Raw genomic sequence first — 13,875 nt, forward strand, 5'->3', positions numbered from 1 at the left:
GGGGAAGGGGTCCCCCTTCCAGAGTTGTTCTACAGGCAGGATCCAGCCCTTGTGCTCTCAAAACTACAGCTGGAAATCATCAGTCCCGGGGGAAAATTGAAAGTCGGACAGGTGGGTCCTGCGTTTGCAGGGCACTGCCTCCATCCCCGGCTTTGTGGGTAACTGTGCCCACCGTCAGGGGCAGGAGTGGGGCAAGGTGCTCTGTGCCTCCCCCCGGTGAGTGCACCCCACCCTCTGCCCACACCATGGCTGGGACTGGGGCAGGGTCGTCTCTGACTTGCTCAGGCAGGGGGAGGGGAAACAAAAATACTTCTTGAATGAGCCAGAGGGTAGGAGAGGGCTGGTCCCCAAGGAGTGACAGGGACTGCGGCCAGCTTCGCCTCCCAGAGCCCTACCCCCGGGACAGTGCACCCATTCACAGCCATCTCTCCATCCACACGCCCCTGACCTGAGGGCCACCCCACAGCAGCTTCTTTGGACACAAACGGATGGCTCTGATGGCTCGGCCACACCACTGCACCCTTCAACCCCTCCCTTCCCCAAGCACCCTGCCCCAGGCAGCCCCCCTGCCCAGTCCCCTGTGCCACTCAGGTACCTCGCTGTGCTACCTCTCCCCTGTGTCTCTCAGTGCCGGCACCCAGCTCCTGCTGCTTCCCCCAGCTCCTCTCCTGGGTGTCAGTGCGCAGGGACCAAATGTTACAAATGCCTGCAGCTGCTGTCCCCAAAAATACCCTCTGATGACACGCGGGGTTGATAAGAGTGAGCCTGCTCCGTTCAGCGCCTCGCCGAGGCTGGGCTGGCCTACCTATGTATAGCAGCCTGGCAGGAGCCACCCCAGAGAGCTGCAGGGGTGCTGCAGGCCTGGCTGTGCCTCTGTGCTGGCTCAGCCAGCAGCGAGGGACAATGTGCCCTGTGCAGAACACGGCATGGGGTGCAGGGTGTGCTGTACACTGAGCAGGACACCAGACTGCAGTGAGACAGGACGTGTCACACGGGACATGCCACATGGGGGGGATGTGCTGCACTGGATGCTGCATGAGATGTGGATGGGATGTGAGGACACTGAGCTGCGGAAGGCACAGAGGGGATGCACAGGCTGCCCACCATCCACAGGGCAGGCAGGGTTAGTGGATAGGGAACACCTGGCACTGTCCCCTCAGGCAGTGGTGAGAGGAAGGGCACTGAGTCTCCTACAGCTCTCCTCTCCTCTCCTGCAACTCCCAGCCTGTGAGCCAGCCCGTGGCTAGACAGCCTGAACAGCACCCTAGGATCCTTCTCCCGTACTTGCTGCAGGGTCTCCAGCTGGCCTGCTCTGTCTCATTTTTTCTTCTCCCCCTGAAGCTCGGCTAGCCCCCGCAGCCCCAAGAAGAGCAGGGACCTTTTGCCATCCCTCCTGCTTCATGTCCCCAGGACCTTGCCAATCACCAGACTGTCATGGAGATGCCACAACCACCCTGCCCCTCAGCTTGCCCTTTCCAAGGCCCCATCCTCACATTTTGGCTGCCCTGGGGACTGCCACCTGCAAAGTGCCTCCCTCATGCCAGATCCTCACAGGCCTCTGATCCCCACCGGGTCCTTGCCCAGATTTCCCTGCTGTGCACAACTGCTGTCACTTCTCACTAGCTCTCCAGAAGCCCTAGACCTTCAACTCCTCTGCCGTGGGGGGCACCCAGCAGCAGCAGCGGCAAACCTCACCCAAGATACCCCCCCTCCATCCCTGCCAGCTTAGGTTCCTGGCACCACCGTGCCCAGAGCCCGGCCTCCCCAGCCCCACGTACCCACTGCTGCCAGCAGCATCCCCCACACACACCCCCCTGCCCGGGCGCCGGCCCCCCCCAGACCACACTGTCCTTGCAGTCCTCGCATTCCAGACGTCTCAGCGCTTTCACAGCTCAGAGATAATATTCACGGCGAGCAGACGTTTGCGTCAGTGTCAGATAGATCTCAATGCCACCCTGCCCCGGGGGGAGCGCCGCGGGCAGACGGGCTGGGCAGGCAGGCAGAAGCCCGCGGCAGAGCCCCCCGAGGCAGCAGCCTGCTGTGTGCCCCACGGTCATGCTGCTGCTGCTGCACCTGCTGCCTGCCATGCTGCCCACCGCCGCCCTGGCCAGCTGCACCGCGGTGGGCGCCGACCGCCAGCTCATCCTGGCCAAGGTGCGGGCTCGGGTGCTGGAACACCTGAGTCCCCCCCTGCTCCAAGAAGTGCCACAGATGGAAGCAAGGAGGGTGCACCGGAGAGACGTCCTTGAAAACACAGAAGTGGAGCCAGAGGAACTGGAGGACACCTCCCAGGTGATCTTATTCCCTGCCACAGGTGAGAACATACTGATGAAAGGATGAAAGAGGGTGGGGGGTAGGAGCAATGCAGATGCTGAAGGATGGAGAGGCTGATGTGGTGGTCTGTGGGAGAAAGGGAAGAAAGTATGCCAGGCTGGAACATGGGGATGAAGGAGATTTGGTGGAGAGGCAGGAGATGGAAAGGTATGGCAGGCAAGTACAAGCAGAACAGTTCAGGACAGACAGCAGAGGGACAGGGAGCACAAGAGGGTGCTGAGAGGCTGGGAAACAGCGGGCCAGGCAGAATGCAGAGACATGGGAAGGGCTGAGGAGCTGGGTGGAAAAGGGTGGGATGCTAAGGAATGGGCAGGATACTGGAAGGTGGGTTGGGATACTGAGGGACCGAGCAGGATGCTGAAGCATGGGGCGGGATGACCAACTATAACAGCAGATGGGGCAGAATGCTGGGGGATGGGGATAGGATATACATGCTGGGGGAAAGGGGGCAGGATGACCAACTCCGGAACAGGACTGGGAGATGGGCCAGGATGCTGGGAAGATGGTCAGGATGCAGAGGATAGGAGAAGGAGACAGGATGACCAGCTACGGGGCTGAATGCTATGGGGGCTGAATGCTGGGGGACAGGGCATGATATGGACTCTGGGAGAAAGGGGCAAGATAACCAGGTAGGGGCAGGATACTGGGGGACACGGGTGACAGTAATGGACCAGCCTAGGGCATAGCAGAGATCAGGTGTGGGGCACAGCACAGAAGTTGCTGCACAGCACATCAGCTGCCCTGCACCCTGCCACATCCTATGCCAGCAGCCAGGTGCCCTGCCAGCACTCCAGGAACCTCTGCAACATCCCACTTGCCACCTGGCATTGGGGATTCTCCCCAGGTTTGGGTGCACACCCTGATCATCTTTTCCCCCCACAGATGTTCCCTGTGAGCCCACACAGCCAGACAAGCTGCTGGAGGAAGAAGGGATTTTCACCTACCTCTTCCAGCCCTCGGCACACACCCTAAGCCGTGTGGTGACTTCTGCCCAGCTCTGGTTTTACACGGGCCCCTCGGCTGCCCCCAACCACTCCACCCCTGACGTGCTGACCCTGTCACCTCAGGGCCGGGTGCCGGTGACAGCCATGGTGGAGCAAACACCCGAGCACTGGACTGTGTTTCACTTGGCCCCGGGGCTGCTGCCCCAGCTCTGGCAGCCGCTCTTTGTGCTCCTGGTGCGCTGCCCCGGCTGCCCCTGCCTGGCCGAGGGGGACAAGATGCCCTTCCTGGTGGCCACCACCCGGGCCAAGGGCAGTGAGAGGGCTCGTCGCTCTGCCATGCCCTGGTCCCCAGCCGCCCTGAGCCTGCTGCAGCATCCATCCGAGGAGCTAGCTGCCCACACCAACTGCCGCCGGGCTTCCCTCAACATCACCTTTGAGGAGCTGGGCTGGGACAAGTGGATCGTGCATCCCAGCAGCTTTGTTTTCCACTACTGCCACGGGAGCTGCGCCGCAGGCCACGGGCTGAGCCACCGGCTGGGCGTGCAGCTCTGCTGCGCTGCCCTGCCAGGCACCATGCGCTCCCTGCGCGTCCGCACCACCTCCGACGGCGGCTACTCCTTCAAGTACGAGACGGTGCCCAACATCCTGGCCGAGGACTGCACCTGTGTCTAGGGCATCCTGCAGCCCAGCCCCGGACCGTGATCCCACCCAGGAGGAGTTGCTTTCCCAGTGGAACCCCAGCCACTGGGATGGGGCAGTTTGGCTGTACCACCCTCCCTTGCACAAGCCAGATTTTTGGGCTGGCCCAGGTACTATCACACTGCCAGACTTGTCCTAGGGCCAGTCCCAGCTCAGAGCAAATCAGGGCGTGGCAGGACATAGATAGGCACAGCCTATGGCAAAGGCATCACTGCCCTGCCAAAGCCAGGCTGCTGTCTGCAACTGGATTAGCCCTCACCTCTCCCCACCTGCTTCCCTCCTGCAGTTCTGCGCCCTACCCCCACAAAGATTGGTGTCATCCTCCTGCTTCAGACTTCAACAGCTTCCCCTGTGCTCCAGGCAGGGCCAGGCTGCTGCAGCAGGATCAGGATGTGTCGGGGGAGCCCATGAACCTCACACTAGTGGCAGGGGTGGTAGCACACATGGCACCACAAGTGAGCCCTCTCCCAGCAGCAGCTTGTTGGAAAGCTTAATGGGATGAGTGAAATAAACCTGTTCCTTTTACTAAAGCAGCTTGGAAACGCCAGCTTCTATCTAGATGTAGAAATGAAGGGATGGGCAAATACTGTGAGAGGCATCCAGCTCTGATTTGGGGTACCAGAGAGGGGACTGAAGTATGCTGGCCAAAATGGGCACGGTGTGGCTGGGTTTGATCCTGCCCCAGGCAGGGGTGCGCAGAGCAGAGCAACATCCCTTCTGCTCTGGGCAAGAGGTTGTGCAGGAACGGGGGCAGCGGAGGGCGGGGGAGAAATGAGGGTGGTGAGGCAGAGGAAAGCCCCTCTCCTGGCCCCTTGACAGTAATAGGGCCAAATAGGAACGTGGCCAGTGCAATTCCTCTCCAGCAGGATGATGACGGCTGCCCTGGCCGCGGCCGCAGCCGCCTCCTCACGGCAGGAACAACTGAGTCACCCTGGGCAGCAGGGAGGTCCCAAGGCATACACGGCAGCACCAGCCCAGACGCACAGGATTCCCTTCCCACCTCTTCCTCCCAAATGAGCGGATGCAGCAGTTCAGTACAAAATGTCTTCAGCCTTTACTAATATAGATATTAAAAAAAAAGAAAAACAGAGTGACAATCATTTCCGAGTAAAAAACAACGCTACAAAAGTCCCCATGTGACCCAGGCTGAGATGATGAGGAATGCTCCACTGGCTCCCGGCCGAGCCCAGCTCGGGGCACCACGTCCCCACACTGTGAGGCCAGGGTCTGGCTCCGTGCAGGGGGTCCCAGCCCTGCAGCCAGAGTGGGAGGAGACAAGTTTTGGTCCAAAGGCAGCCTGCCAGGACAGGGCGGAGGCAGTGGGAACGACAGCCCCTGACCTCTGCACAGACATTTCCAAGCAGGCCAGCCATGCAACTCACAGCCCCATGCCAGGATGCCGCGCAGCACAGCCCCCCGGGCTACAAAGTCACTTTCTGGCAGTGCAGTGCCACCAGGACCCCTCCCACCCCCTCCAAAAGTAATGCCAGCCCAGCACTCTGTCCCACAGCTTAGCCCAGCCAGCCAGACCCCCAGCCTGCCTCCCTAAGTCCCCCATACCTCAGGGGGCAGTACCAAAATCACTGGCACATACACAGCAGCAGACAGTGCTGCCACGGGTGACAGAGGGCATGGGGGGCAGAGGGAGGTGTGAAGACAACATGCTGGGGAAAACGGGTGTGGGAGGAGGAAAAGTGGGTGAAACAGGAGACTTGGGGGGGGGGGGGGCACAGGCCCAGAGTGGAGATTGGGATGGAGTATAAAAATGCCAGGGTGCACATGCTGATGAGTTTATAAAAACGTACAAAAATAAGATATTCCCTTTCTGAAAATTAAGGAATGAACCCCATGGCCCCTGACCCCTCTGCTGCCCACCAGGACAGGCTTCCCAGACTGCCCTGCTGGGCAGGCGTGTGGCATCCTTTGCCCTGTGCTCCTGGCAGGACGCCTATCCCACGGTGGCGGTGGCAGCCACTCCGGCAGACACCGCTGTCGTCCCTGGCGACACTCACAGCCCTGTGGGGAGCAAAAAGCAGGTTAGCAGCCACCCCAGGGGGAATGGCATCCTCTCTCCAGGGGAGCCTCGGGGCAGCCCCCCATGCCTCCACCCAGCAGGCAGGATCCATCCCCCGTCCCGGCTCACCTGTGGTCCTGTCGCAGGTGGCGGTCCCCTTCTCATGGGCGAGGTTGAGGCGGTTCTGCTCGGCGGCGATGCCGTTGGCCTCGGGACTGCTGCTGCGGGCAGGGCTGGGGGGCCGTGGCGGGGGCTGCAGGTGGAAGGCCACCTCCAGGTGCTCCTGGGCCAGACGCAGGTGCTCACGCAGCCGGTCCAGCTCGTGCACTGGGGGAGCTCCAGCCAGGGCGAAGCGCCCCTGGGCCAGACTCTCCCGGTAGTCCAGCTTGCTGTTGGTCAGCGGGGCCTGTGGCAGCTCCTTCTTCAGGGAGTGGTAGGTCGGGGGGGCACTGGGGGCTTTCTTGGGGTACTGTGGTGCAGGACTGTTGCCAGTTGGGAGTGGGGGGCCATTGGCTTGGCTCAGGGCATCACGGATACGTCCCACACCAAGATGCAAGAGCTCGCAGAGGTTGAGGAAGAGGCAGAGCCCGCTGACGGCGTACATGATGAGGAGGAAGATGGTCTTCTCAGTGGGGCGGGAGACAAAGCAGTCGACAGTGTGTGGGCAGGGGCTGCGGCTGCACACGTAGGAGGGGCTCACCTCAAAGCGGTACAGCAAGTACTGCCCGAAGAGGAAAACCATCTCCAGCACAGAGCGGCACAGCAAGTGTAGCACATAGGCACGCATCAGCCCATCCTGCTTGATCCGGCGCCGGCCATCGTGCTTCTCTCCGTCCTCTGTGCTCTTCTCCTTCTCCACCTCGATCTCCTCAAAGATCATGGGGTCTTCTTCATTGTCATCTTCTGCCTCCTCATAGTCTCGCCCGGCTCCCCGGCGCACCACGGGCATGCGCGCCTGCCGGGCTGCCAGCGGCCGGCGCCGCGAGGACTCGGGCATGCGAGCGATGCGGTGCATGGCAAAGCCCAGGTAGAGCACCGACGGCGTCGCCACCATGATGATCTGGAAGATCCAGAAGCGAACGTGGGACAGGGGCGCGAAGGCGTCGTAGCAGACGTTCTCACAGCCCGGCTGCTGCGTGTTGCAGACAAACTTGCTCTGCTCGTCGTAGTAGATGGACTCTCCCCCCACGGCCGTCAGCACGATGCGGAAGACAATGAGGACGGTCAGCCAGATCTTGCCCACGAAGGTCGAGTGGTTGTTGATCTCCTCCAGGAGCCGCGTCAGGAAACTCCAGCTCATCCTGACCAGGCAGTTGACTCAAATCCTGCAAGGAAGGGGCAGGCAAAGAGGCACTGAGTAATTCTGCATGCATCTCACCAGGACCCTCAAGTCTTCCAGCTGCTAGCCGAGCTCTGTCCTGCTCCCTCTTTCAGCACCCGTGTCCCTTTCCTTACCCACAGATCCATAAACACAGCCCTGCTCAGGAACCTGCCTCCCCAGAACTTTATTCCCTGCTCAGCACCGCCTCCCTGTGCTGCTGTCTGCATCCTGCTCCCACCCTGCCACCAGCCAGGTGGGTGGAGGGATGGGGAAAGGCTGGGACATCCTGGTTGCCTGCAGGGACACATCTAGGGGAAGAGTGAGCACAGTCACAACCAGAGCAAACATGCCAGCGTAGGGCAGCACCAGCTGGGGACTGTGAGGGGACAAACAGGAGCAGAACCACTTCCTTCTCCCTAGTGACACAGCACCCATTTACCACCTGGCACTGAACAGGTCCCTAATCAGCGTCACACCCTGTGAAAGCACAGTGGCCTGTGGACCCCCCCCCTCCCACGGGGGTCCACAGGCCACTGGAGGAAGGCAACACATGACAGCTCCACTGGCCCACTGCAGCTGCCAGCCCTGAGCCCTGGCTGAAGGGGGCAGGTCCCCAGAGCAGCATCTCCCCCCATGTGCTAACCAGCCAGGTCCTCTTCACTCCACAGAGCTCTCCTCCGAGGGCCAGTAGAGATGCAGCATCACTCTCCCACCAAACCTCAGTGCTGTGCCCTCTCTCCTGCAGGATCCCAGCCCCCAAAGCTTGCAGTGGCCAGTGCTCACAGCACCCTGCAGCTTGATGGAAAGGGCTGATGGGGAGGGTGGAACAGGGAACAGGACAGTGATAGCAAGGGGCAGTGTGGGGTAGCCAAGGAATTGCACAAACCCTGGCAAAACAGCTGACTCGAGAGATTGGGGAGGAAATTACAAGGATCATGTCACATCTCCTTGCCAAAGAAGACACAAGACACCCACACCATCCACTGCCACCCCTAATTTCAGCAGCTTGTGCATGAGATGATGCAAGCCAGGGCAGCAGGTGGCAGGGATGGCCCAGGGTGAGCAGAAGGTTTGTGTCTGCACAGAACCCCCAGCAGCCCCTGCCAGCCCCATCCCATCACCTCTGGCCAGGGCATGTCCCTACAGATGATGATTGATGCTGCACTGATTCCACTATTGTCCAGAACAAGAGGATCTTTTATACTAAGCTCAGCCAGCCTCCTGACCAACCTCACCTAAGCAGAAGAGTCTCTCCAGCACAAGCATCTATGCTGGGGACATGCTCTTGCTGCAGGAGGTGGCACATGCTGGTGGCACCAGGGACCCAAATTCAGCCCATCAGGGCCACCATCCTCCTGTGGTCATATACCCTGCAAGGTTTCACTGTTGCTCTGTGTCCCAGGTGTGAGCCCCTTTCCCCCACCACCTCCCTGGAAGATGGGTGCTTTGTGTCTACCTTTACCCTAGCCTCTAGCAGCACACCACCCCGGCACCAGGGTGAAGAACAAGGTCAGAGGACGAGGCAGGAGGACAGTTCCAGGAACTAAAACCCAAGATACGTCAAACCATGACAGGTACCAAGGCCAAGGAAAGCAAAAACATAGGGTGGCATTGCTGTAGTGGCTATGGAAGTGTGGCATGGGAATGGCTGGCCACGTGGGATGGCAGCAGTAGTGGGCGCAGCCAGGGCAGAGCTACCTGCAGCCTGTCTCCTAGCCAAGGCAGGTGTCCAGAGGCCGGTTTTCAAAGCAGCACAGCCATCCAGGGCCTCCCGGCCACGCTGGGAGTCAGGACTAGCACCACATACCTTAGCTGGGCCCTACGCCTACCCCTCAGTCCTACCCACCCCAGTGCCCCCGCATGGGGCTCCCAGTCCCCTCTGCCCTGTCTGAGACCCCGAGTTTCCCCTCCCCAGAGGCACAGCAGCAGGCATCCTCCCCTGGGGCTCACCGGCCCCTGCCCACCCGGGGACGCTGACCCACTGACCCCTGCCACCCTGGGGACGAGCCCTCAAGCCCAGCCTTCTCAAGGTCCCCGGTCCCACCGACTCCAGCGCCCAGAGGGCCTCCAGCCCAGCTGCCCCCGCCTGTCCGAGACCCCCAGCCCGCGATCCCACCCGCCCGCGGCCCCAGCCCAGGCTTAGGGCTCCCGCCGCCCGGGCTACCCTCCCCTGCCCACCTGCCTGGCCCTGCCCCACCGCCCCGCTTCCTCCCGCAGCACCCCGGCCCCACTCACGGCACACCGGGAGGAGCGGCTCCCGCCGGCAGGGCGGACAAAGCGGTGGGGCGGCGCTCCGCCGCCTCCCGCCGAACAAAGGGGCCCGGGGCCGCCCCGCCCCGCTCCCGCCCGCCGGTGCGCACCGACCGCCCCGCTCGCATCTCCGCCCCGTGGGTCCCGCTCCGCTCCGGGCAGCGCCCGCGCCACGCGGCCGGAGCGGCGGCCCCGGCCCGCCCCGCTCCGCGCGTCCTGCGCCCGTCGGGCGGTGCCGCCCTCGGTCCTCCCCGCCCGCGGCTCGGGAGGCCGCGCTGGACTACGGGCAGGGGCCGGCACCGGCCAAAACTCTCCCAGAAGCGACTCCCGCCCCAGCAGTTCCGTCAGCCCCCTCTGACCGGCTCTGTCTCCGCGCCCCCACGCAGCCCTTGGCTCCCGGGAGGCCGCTCCCTCCCTCCCGCGGAGGGAAGCGGAGGCTCCCTGCCCGCCGTAGGGGGACGCTCCGAACCGCGGGTCCGGCTCAGCCGGCGGGCTTTTCAGGGTGAGTCCGGCCGCAGGGTTAGAGGAGGGAGCCCCCGCTCCGGCCTAAGAGTCTTCTGCTCAATAAGCTCCTGTTCCTTACAGCGTTCTTCCCCGCCCAGTGGAGAGCGAAGATGGAAGAAAGGAGAGATCTGGTGGCACAGAGGAGAGGTGGCCACACACATGGTGGGAACGCAGAACAAGACGTGCCTGTGTGGTGGTAATGTGCCTGAAGCCTTTTGAAGCCCGTGCTGTTTCTCGTGTCCCAGGCCAAATTCCTGCAGCAGGACCGAGCTGAGCATGAAGCACCTCAAGATGTGCCCTTAGAGTCACCTACTGCACCGCCAAGGCCAGCATAATGGCAGCAGTGGCTTTGAGTCACAACCCTGGAGACACGCCCTGTCCTTTCACCAAGGGACCCTGGCCACTCAGTTTCTGCACTGCTAAAATTGGCTCTGTGGGAATTTTGTTGGGGCTGTCACTGGGCCAACCACACCCTTGATGTTCTGGGTCCGTTGTGGGGGGACGAGAAGGGATACTGAGCAGTCTTGCACAACCTGAATAATCATGCCAAAGCTGGTGTCTGCATAAGCTCATGGAGCACTGCTTCTCCTTACTGAAACACCTGCTCATTTTGTTGAAGGTTTTCTATGAACTGCTGCTCTGTTGCAGCACTGGGGCTGGCTGGGGCAGGGCTAAGGCCAGGAGGCTGGGGCAAGGAGAGTTATGGGGAGTGTGGCCATCACATCCAGTGTGGGGTCTTGGTTATTCTGCACCAGCCCTGCTGCTTCCCTAAATCAGCAAAGCCACCAGGGCATTGCATCAGCACCCACAGAGCCTGGACACAGGCTTATTGCTCTTACATGGGAAGGCAACTGGAAACCCCCCAGAGCAGTGTTCTGTATCCTGACAGAGATGCAGGTGTGTGCACAACAGGTTGGGGAAAAGGGCCCTGCTTTGGGCTCTTGCTCACTCCTTCCTTCTCCCCAGCTCATGGGTGGGTCAGTCCCAGGTAACGCATTAAGTTCTATGGAGGTAGAGCTGCAGCAAATGGAGAGGAATTTGACTAGGACAGGAAGAAGTAGTTTCCATTGAATCCCATTCTCATGCAACTGTGGCATTAACATTTCTGTAAGGGAAAAGTTTGTTCCAGATTCAGCAGAGACACTCTGGTCACAATCTCCACCCCAGGCCAGGAGAAACAAGAAGAGGTGGATGCAGGGAGACAGCAAGCTGAGCATGGAAACTCAAGCTTTTTTTTTTTTTTTTTGAAAGGATGTAGGGAAGTTTTCAGCTCCAGAAATGAAACCCAGAGCTGCAGGGAAGTGACACCTGCAGTGCAGCATGGAGAGGTGGGAACAGGGCAGTGGGCTGCCAGCATGAGGACAGCATTCCAGCATGCTGGGGAGGTCAAGCAGCACACGTTCAACCTCTTGCTCTCGTCTGGCAGTTGAAGTGACTTGTGGCTTTCCCCACAGTAACCACTTGTTTTCTAGTGTTTCCAGCCTGGAAAGCTTGCCTCCAGCCTGGCTTCAACCCCAGGCAGCCGAGCAGTTTGCCAGGGGTAAGGGACATATGTGACCCCTTGACTCTGGTGCTCAGCACGTTAAGAACAAGCCCCTATTTCACCAGCCTCACGTTAAACCTGGTGTGTTACCTCCAAGGCACTGCAAAATGAAACCCTTGTGCCCAGAAGAAGGTGCTTGTTGCGCTGGGGTCAGGCACCACTGCTGCAGCATTTTTGCACAGCACAGCTCAGCCCATGCCTGGGCTGCAGGGTGGGGATGGCCTTGGAAGGCCAGGCCTGGGGCAAGTGTCACACAGCCCACAGACAGCCATTACTGTGCTTGTCAGCATCCGACCATTGGCGTCAGAGCCCTCCAGCTTCCCCTGTGATGTTGCCCTGGGTGCTCCTGCACTCTACCCTTTTCTTAAGCTTGCATAATCCAAATGCCTGCAGACATCATTCTTTCAGCTTGGGGCAGAGGGAAAACCCACGTCATCCGGGAAAGGAAGACAGGGGACAAAGGGTGTTGCCCACCCTCATCCCTTTCCACATCGGCTGAGGCTGACAGAGCATAGTGGGCAGGAAGGATGTACAGACCAGCAGTCTTGTGGGGTCTGGTCAAAGACCGGCTTTGCAGAGGAAACAGGGGCATTGTCACCAACCGCAAAAACCAGGATCAGCCCCAAACCACTGAGTCTGTGGGGCAGAGCCACGGAAGGGCAGCTGCACAGCCCAGCAAGAGCAAAGGGAGCTGGCAAAAGAGGAGATAGTGTCTGAGAGGGAGTGTAAGCAGAGGGATAAGAAGAACATCCACTTCTTGGACAAGTGCTGCAGCTCAGGATGGACATTGACAAGAGCTTGTGCAAGCACTCCTTCCTCCCTGTTCAGGCACAGTGCTGCAAGAGAGGCACCCTCTGAGGTGCCAGTGCCAGCCCCTGCCTTGGCCACCAGACACAGGGTGCAGGGCCCAGTCTGGCTCTTGATAGCAGCCTCAGTTTTTGTTCTGATCAATACAGCAGGATGGGCTGGGTCCTGCTGTGACTGCCTCTGCTTTTGGGGACAGTGGCAGTAGGGCAGATGGTGGGGCTGGGCGCCCTGGGTGTGTTTGCTGTGGGTGACATGGACAATGCCTGGCTGGTGCTTGGCAGCGGGCTCAGGAAGCCAGCTCCACCCTCTACAAGCAGGGCTGGGCAGGCAGCACTGGAGGTAGGTAGCACTGCAGGTGTCTGGCACTGGGACAGGGAGCAGACAATTCTGTTAGGGATTGTTTGTCCTAATACAGGACAGCTCCACAACTAGCTTAATACCCTTATCTGATAACGGGCAGAGGCACACTCCATTGCAGCAGCACAAAGGGCAATGACCATGCCCTCCATCAGAGGCTGAGCAAAGGCTGAAATGGCTTTAAAATAGTTTCCTTCCCTTTTATCCCCCACTTGATTATGCAGCACAGTTGGGGCACAGCCCCTGCTTTCCTCTCTCATGCTACAGCGTCCTTCACAGTTCCTGGGTGCTTCTGGTGAATTCTGTCAGGACCACGCACAGCACTTGAGCCCAGCCTGTGTTGGCCGCTCTTCCCCTGCCTGCCAAACTGTAGGGCAGCCCACAGAGAAGGGCCTTACACAGACCCCAGACACTGCTCTGTGTGCTGGGTAAGGATCACTGCACCTTGGAGAGATGAAGCTGCCCAGACAGGTCCATGACCCATGAGGAACATGTGCCCTTTGCTGCTACATCTCAACCCTGGAGATGAGGCCAGCAGGGATATTCTGCTAGAAGTAAATGACCAGTCACTCCAGTCACCAGGCTTTGCTAGTTCAGCATAGTGCAAGGGGGCTGACAGTTAACCCACAAGCTATGTATGCTCAAGGCAGTACTGCTTCAGAGGGCAGAGAGGGCAGCAAGAAGCACTGAAATAGCCAAACCCATGACTGAAGGCATCATTTTCATTGATAACAGCAGAGTGAAGCAGGGCTGGTATGCGCCCGTGGAACTGTGGTGGTAGCTTCAGGCTCAAGGCAATGGCCTGCCTGAGCCCACGGCTGCCTGCAGCCTGTCTCTAGAACCCTATGGCCACCCCAGCCTGGGAATCCTTTCAGCTACATACACCTTGACAAGAGACTGCTACTGGCAAGCGCAGGCTGGGAAACAGAGGTTCTGTACAGCCTTGCTCTGTGCTAGTAGCTGAGTGCTGGAGCCCAGTGCACCCAGCAAAGGAGAAGGAGCAAAATCCAGATCGTTTAAGAGCACAGCTGGGGGATGGCATAATCAAAACTGAGACAGGCAGAAGATATCTGCATCTGGTTCAACATATATTCCACCTTTC

The 13,875-nt window shown here is 60.0% G+C and overlaps 3 protein-coding genes across 4 annotated transcripts; 2 read left to right on the forward strand and 1 right to left on the reverse strand.

Moving 5' to 3' along the window:
• The first annotated feature begins 2,055 nt into the window (after positions 1–2,055).
• On the forward strand, positions 2,056–3,950 carry INHA (inhibin subunit alpha). Its single transcript, XM_009087920.4, has 2 exons — positions 2,056–2,314; positions 3,217–3,950. Exons 1-2 carry the CDS (start codon positions 2,056–2,058, stop codon positions 3,948–3,950), a joined length of 993 nt encoding a protein of 330 aa, XP_009086168.2.
• Positions 3,951–5,007: 1,057 nt separating this feature from the next.
• Positions 5,008–9,632, reverse strand: LOC103814676 (gap junction gamma-1 protein-like). 2 transcript variants are annotated; one of them, XM_009088289.4, is made up of 3 exons: positions 9,548–9,632; positions 6,121–7,316; positions 5,008–5,993 (listed from the first exon to the last, which is right to left on the reverse strand). In XM_009088289.4, the coding sequence occupies exons 2-3, from the start codon at positions 7,289–7,291 to the stop codon at positions 5,986–5,988; spliced, it is 1,179 nt and encodes a 392-aa protein (XP_009086537.1). In that variant the 5' UTR covers positions 7,292–7,316; positions 9,548–9,632; the 3' UTR covers positions 5,008–5,985. The 2 variants fall into 2 exon arrangements, with proteins under 2 accessions (XP_009086537.1, XP_018766995.1); XM_018911450.3 differs by lacking the exon at positions 9,548–9,632 and adding an exon at positions 9,491–9,541.
• Positions 8,361–10,613, forward strand: LOC127059827 (translation initiation factor IF-2-like). The gene is made up of 3 exons (XM_050977018.1): positions 8,361–8,381; positions 9,530–10,064; positions 10,148–10,613. The coding sequence occupies exons 1-3, from the start codon at positions 8,361–8,363 to the stop codon at positions 10,264–10,266; spliced, it is 675 nt and encodes a 224-aa protein (XP_050832975.1). The 3' UTR covers positions 10,267–10,613.
• Positions 10,614–13,875: the final 3,262 nt, after the last annotated feature.

This window comes from Serinus canaria, chromosome 7 (assembly GCF_022539315.1).
Source record: "Serinus canaria isolate serCan28SL12 chromosome 7, serCan2020, whole genome shotgun sequence".
Lineage (NCBI taxonomy): Eukaryota > Metazoa > Chordata > Aves > Passeriformes > Fringillidae > Serinus > Serinus canaria.

Excerpts from the sequence above, each read along its gene's own strand:
- INHA (XM_009087920.4), top strand. The coding sequence starts at position 2,056 with ATGCTGCTGCTGCTGCACCTGCTGCCTGCCATGCTGCCCACCGCCGCC. Across the intron at positions 2,315-3,216 it reads GATCTTATTCCCTGCCACAG|ATGTTCCCTGTGAGCCCACA; the intron begins GTGAGAACATAC and ends TTCCCCCCACAG.
- LOC127059827 (XM_050977018.1), top strand. The coding sequence starts at position 8,361 with ATGGCCCAGGGTGAGCAGAAG. Across the intron at positions 8,382-9,529 it reads TGGCCCAGGGTGAGCAGAAG|CACCCCGGCCCCACTCACGG; the intron begins GTTTGTGTCTGC and ends TTCCTCCCGCAG. Across the intron at positions 10,065-10,147 it reads CAGCCGGCGGGCTTTTCAGG|CGTTCTTCCCCGCCCAGTGG; the intron begins GTGAGTCCGGCC and ends TGTTCCTTACAG.
- LOC103814676 (XM_009088289.4), bottom strand. The coding sequence starts at position 7,291 with ATGAGCTGGAGTTTCCTGACGCGGCTCCTGGAGGAGATCAACAACCAC.